We start from the raw sequence: 6,213 nt of genomic DNA on the forward strand, positions 1-6,213 counted from the left end.
TTGTTTCTTGGAGCCAAAAGATGTGGGAGCAAGGGCAATTAGGTCCTTTTAGGTTATTTTTGAATTGTATGCATTAAGTAGGGAGTAATGAGGAGGTTTAGGGTTATGTGATTTTGTTTTGAAATTTCTCTTGTTCTTCTTGTTGATTTGGGCTCTAGATCGTATTCTAGAGATTGGGAGAGTGCGATCCTCCTCTCGAATAGAGGATCCTTGTATCTTTGCTATTTTCCTTGCATCTATTAGTAAAATACAAGTATTTTATCCGTGTTTGCTGCAGTTTTTCTCTATTTTCCCTCAGTTTTGGGCTGTTTTCCTGCTGTGGACAGCGGTTGTTCTTGAGATTTGTTGCCAAAGTGATTAGGAAATACTTGAAATCAAGTATTTCCTATCACAGTCAAAATATTCAAATAATTCATATCAATTGTATACAATAAGTTACACCATAAAAGTGATAAATTAAGAGAAAATGCATCTTTATCGATTTAGGTGAGAAAAAATCCATCAAATTCAAAATCATTAAAAAAATAAAATGAAATTTGTGTTACTTACAACAATCAGAATAAATCTCTTAACAAAATTGACGGACGAAAAATGACCAAATCATGCTTTCTCTCTCCTCTCCCTTTTCCCTCTCTTCTCCCTTGCCTTCCCAAGCAAGTCATGGCGCTGAAGGTGGATGGGAGGCGGTGGGGTGGATTTAAAGAAAAAAAATATTTTTAGTGGCATAGCACCGCAATGCTCAGACTCAGCAACAGTGCTGCATGCTGAAATCTGAGTTACTATAGAACATAGACTCTGGCACTTAAGTGAAAATGTATGGCGCCGCTATGCTCTAGAACCCAACGCCTCGATGCTCAAAGGTACACCACCGCTACACTATAGTTCATACATTAATTTATTTTTTTAACACAGTTCATTTTTTGAGTAATTATAATTAAGCTCTCCCTAATTCCCCGCAAAATAAACCTCTTGTCTTAATTGATTCCCACTCCTATTTGAATTCAAATAAGAAATATTTCCCTCATTCCTAAATTATTGCTTTGTTGGGCCCCACAAGGGGGTCGAAACCTCCTCTCCCTAGTTCGGTTTCTGGTTGGCTGGGTCCCCCCCCCCTGCGGCTCCCGTCGTATCAGATTTCTGCAAGTTTACAGTCGATACAATATGGTTTGATGAAACAAATTAAATGAAATCCAAATCATGCAATTCCAAACACACTAGGACCCAAAAAAAACCCAAAAAGGATCAGCAAAAATCATCTTAGGATGTTCTAAGGTGATAGCCAACCGAACTGGTTCAGTCGAAATGGTCCAATAGGGCATTTAAGCAAAGAGCGAGCGGGTTGAGCAACATGCTGGAGAGCAAGCATGAGCAAGAGGACATGAATCCTCGTACAATTAAGTGCAAAATTTCATTATTTTCGATCTATTATCTATTTCCTAGATCCCACATAGAACTAACAATCTATTATCCATTTGAGTGGAAAGAGTCATCTCCCCATGCCATTAATCTTTCAAGCTAGCAAATCTAAATGTAATATGAGGATCTAAGACATTGAGACGCCGAAAGAACAAATAAAAATAAAATTTTACTAATCCTTATGATTGCAAGATCATAAATAGAAGCAAATGAAAAAAAAATGAACTCTATCTATGAATGTTAGAAGGAATTACAAAATAATCAAACATATGAAAAATTTTAAAAAAAAAACTTAAAATTCACTTTAACTATTATAAATTACACATTTATCAGCTTGGTTAAGCAAGATGTTATCTTTCCATGGAACATTTGAGATTGCAATTAGGTGTGTACCAACTCTTTGACATCAAGTATACGAGAGATATGTAATAGATATAATCAAGGAAGTTAGACAGATTGTTTGTGAGGGGTTTCGAATATTAATTTTCTAGGAGCTTGAAGGCCTAGTTGCGTTACATTAAAATATCAATAAGTGTAATTATTTGCATTGCAAACCATTAAAAATTAGAACTAGCACATTCCAACGGTTTAAAGCTCCTGTCCTTAGCAACAAAAGAGGCACATTACAAGATCTTGAAAACAAATTTCCCAATTATAAATTATACATACTAGGAAAAGTTAAACACATTCATAATAATTAAAAATTAAAAAGCAAAAGATCGTTAAAATAAAATTTAAAATATCCAACATTTCACAAATTTAACTAACTCCATAAACTTTTCAACGTCGATTCTGCTCACCCTAAAAGGCTGTACTGCAAATATAATCGGAAATAGATACAGTTTAAATACAAATACAGCACAAAAATCTCACCGGTTAACACGATAGCCTTCACATCATTCCTGCTCATCGCCTCAGCATACTTCTCCTTCAGTCCAGCAATAACTACAAGGCAAGCAAGAGCGATTCAGGGGACAAGATCAATTCATCCAACAAATGATTTGAAAAAAAAAATACCAAGAAAAAGAAAAACAGTCAAATAAATGGAGGGGCAGAGTGGAGCCGCCGGGGATTACTGGAAGGAGCAAGCGCATTGACGGGAGGATTTGACATCGTGATGACGGCCACACCATCGCTTCCGACCTCCAGAAATACTCGAGTCCTCGCCATCCTCTAAATTAGGGCTTGTGGCTCCTCTTCCACCTTCTTATGAAAGATCCCCGGCGGCCAATCCCTGCCACCTCGTCGACTCCTAGCAGCAAGGACAAAACAAGCAGCACCAAAGACAGCTGCGTACGCAGCTCACCTTGTTCTGTTGCTACCAAGCTCGCGGATTTGAGTCTTTATAATGTGTATCAATCTAAAAAAAAATAATAACAGCGGGCGTGTCATAATTTTTTTTCATCTCTCTCGAATAAAAAAATAAAAAAATAATAGAGCTCATTTATTAGTTTTGATACATTCTTATAGGATATAGTATCTCATTAAGTAATAATTAAATTTACAAAAAAATAATTAGAATTAGGTCATATGAAAATTTTGTTTGGGACGAATTTTTTATTGCTTATTAAAATAAAATTTAGTACGTAAATTTTAATTTTTATACTAAAATTATGTTTTAAAAAGTAATAAAAAAAATCAACTCAAACTAGCATGTACTCCCAACTTAAATATGCCCTATTTTAATATCATCATCAATAATAAATATAAAATTAATAATTCTTTTATAATATATTTATTTTAAAATATATTTATTTTGGTTCAATATTTTTTTCCTTAAATTCTCCATATGTAAGCATGTGCCAAATTTCCGAGACGCTCAGTTTGACTGTAAGCTCGTTGAAATCGGAGTTTGGATGCTCCCGGATTTAATTTTTTAAGTCTACAACTAGTTTTTTGCCTCGAGATTCGTGCCCGATCAAGCTAATTTTGTGATGACGTATCAATACTATATACTATATAGTATATACTACTTTTAAAATAAATTAAAATATTTCAAGCTCAACTTAATTAAAAATTTGATCAAAATATATTTACATAAAATTTTAAAATATTGAATATATCCATATCATTATGATCCATACAAGCAATTTGGTTTTGTTGAAACTTTAATAAGTTTAGGGATTTGAAAATATGTTTAATATGTATGGATTCTAAATTTTGACATTGAGGTATTTGTTTAAGGTAATTTTGACTTTACATGTCTCGTTATAGTCATAATTGAAGAAATATGTCAATTTGTTTTTCATTTTTGAAGGAAATAAGTATTAGAGTTTATTTATGACAAAAATACATTTATTTTTTATTGCAAAATTCACCTCAACATAGGTTCAATGAATATTCTTTTTTTTTTTTTTTTTTTGAACAGGGTATTCAGCCACAGTCACTCTAAATGGAGCGCTTGGTGGCATAACTGATTCCTCGGCGAAACTTAGCGAGGCCACCCACCGGCATCTGACCCACACTTGCTTTGCCCCACTGAAGAGGCAGGGCCGTAGTAGAGGGAATTCAAACCAGGGATGGGGCGTTCCTAACCGTGCTCGCCCACTAACCACCCCAAGCCTTGGTGGGTCAATGAATATTCTAATAATGTTCAAAAAAGATTCAAATCATATTTAATTATGTTTTGGCTAGGTTTAAACCTTGTTTGGACTAAATTTTTTGAGTCATATTTGAACAAAGTTCGAACCCTATTTAAATGAGATTAGAATCACATTAGAGCAAAAGTGAACTATATTTGAACCTTATTCGACAAGGTTCCTAAATTCTTCGCCTATTTGAATAAGATTCAAATTAAGGTTGAAAATATGTACAAGAAAAGTTCAAGCGATGATCAAAAAATATAGTTCGAATAATGTTCAAACATAATTCAAATAAGATTCAAACTTGATTAAATCATAGCCTACTAACAACTATAAAATAATAGATTATAAGATATGTAATAGTGTAAACCAGCAATTATAACAAAACAAATTTCAATCCAAACATATATATCATGATACAAAACAATCTAGCAGATATATTATATCACAGAGCAATCACAACATCTATGACATAATAGATCTAAAACGAAATAGACAATCAAAGAATAGATATTTACAACAAAGTGCTATGCACAAATGAATTGAAATAATAATATTTACAAAATGATTTGATTATATTTGAATAAAACTAGGGATCGATATTATTGTGAAATAAATTTATGCATAGACAATCTCACTTCCATTTTCAAGGAGCTTTAATAGAGGGAAGTTCATATCTATGTATAAATAACCCTAATATCTCTAGTAATATCATGGGCGAAACCAGCCTTAATTTTCAAGGGGGGGGCAAACTTATAAGTAATTGTCGGGGGTGCAAAGGGGCAACGCCGCCTGACAGAGTTCAACCTGCCCGATCAGATTGCGGGGTCAAGGGTCAACATTCCTAGGGGGTTTCCGGGGGCAACGCCCCCATAAATTTTGGTTGTAAAGATATTTTTGAAATTCAAATTTAAAAATAAAATGATGAATACTCTTTACTATTTGTTTGGAGCAATTGCCTAAAGATCCTAGTATTTTAAAAGTTTTAGGGGGAACAATTGCCTAAAAATCTTTGTAATAAAGGGGCAACGCCGCCTGACGGAGTTCAACCTGCCCGATCAGATTGTGGGGTCAAGGGTCAACATTCCTAGGGGGTTTCCAGGGGCAACGCCCCCATAACAAATTTTGGTTGTAAGGATATTTTTGAAATTCAAATTTAAAAATAAAATGATGAATACTCTTTACTATTTGTTTGGAGCAATTGCCTAAAGATCATAGTATTTTAAAAATTTTAGGGGGAACAATTGCCTAAAAATCTTTGTAATAAAAATTAAAATACCTAAAGAGCTATGCAATAAAGTTTTTTTTTTTTTTTTTATTAGGTGGGCAATTGCCCCCCTTCATCCTAAAGGGGTTCTGCCCCTGAAAGCAATTACAAAATAAATTCATTGTGCATGCAAGGTTTGCATTGCAATCACAAAAAAGTTCCTAATCATATAACACCGCCTTTTTAATAGAAAAAAAAATCTCGCATATTGTATAATGAACATTATTCCAATTCATTGGATAATATATGAGATGGGCATCTGGCCGAGACTTCAAGAACAACTCTTAGGCTTCGTTTGAGACGGCTTTTTTATTGCTTTCTAAAACGGAGTTTTAGTACAAAAATAAAACAGTAAAAAAGCCGTCCCAAACGAAGCCTTAATCCCTAATGAAGTATTTAGCATAGATATAGACCAATTGGTAATATCAAATATACCTAGAGTTTGAAAAAAAAAAAAAAAAGATCATTAAATATAAACAAGCACAATTCACTGCAATATTCAAGTTTCTGGATGGTCATACAGTGATTAGAGCCAGAAGTATTTGATGAAGGAAATTGAGCAGATATTCTATGATTTTTTAACATAAATGGCAAGTGACAGCGAAAAAAATTTGGAAAAACTCAAAATAATCCCCTTCAATTCATATGTGGCCAATTTAATCCAATAGCATCACTTATCACATTTCTCCAACTTAGGCTTCGTTTGAGACGGCTTTCTTACTGCTTCTTAAAACAATTTCTTAGTTAAAAAATTTTAATTTTAGCTATAAAAACTATTTTAAGAAGCAGTTAGAAAGCCGTCCAAAATGAAATATTAGTCTATCAAATATACAAAATTGATTCTCGTCGTTGATTAAATTGAGAACAATTTTATAAAATCGAGGGCAACTGGACACAATGGCGAAAAAGGATTCATGTAACCGACCTCACGTAGTGGGACAAAGGCTT

General features: G+C 33.6%; 1 protein-coding gene across 2 annotated transcripts in view; it reads right to left on the reverse strand.

Moving 5' to 3' along the window:
* Nucleotides 1-2,746, reverse strand: part of LOC110095175 (peroxisomal fatty acid beta-oxidation multifunctional protein) — a 36,769-nt gene extending 34,023 nt beyond the window's left edge. For both annotated transcript variants that reach the window (XM_020820606.2, XM_020820605.2), the window contains exons 1-2: nt 2,493-2,746; nt 2,290-2,361 (exon numbers count right to left, since the gene is read on the reverse strand). In XM_020820606.2, the coding sequence (XP_020676265.1) occupies nt 2,290-2,361; nt 2,493-2,586 (166 nt within the window). In that variant the 5' untranslated portion in view covers nt 2,587-2,746. The remainder of the gene's footprint in view (nt 1-2,289; nt 2,362-2,492) is intronic.
* Between the last annotated feature and the right edge of the window lie 3,467 nt (nt 2,747-6,213).

This window comes from Dendrobium catenatum, unplaced genomic scaffold (genome assembly GCF_001605985.2).
Source record: "Dendrobium catenatum unplaced genomic scaffold, ASM160598v2 fragScaff_scaffold_1063, whole genome shotgun sequence".
NCBI lineage: Eukaryota > Viridiplantae > Streptophyta > Magnoliopsida > Asparagales > Orchidaceae > Dendrobium > Dendrobium catenatum.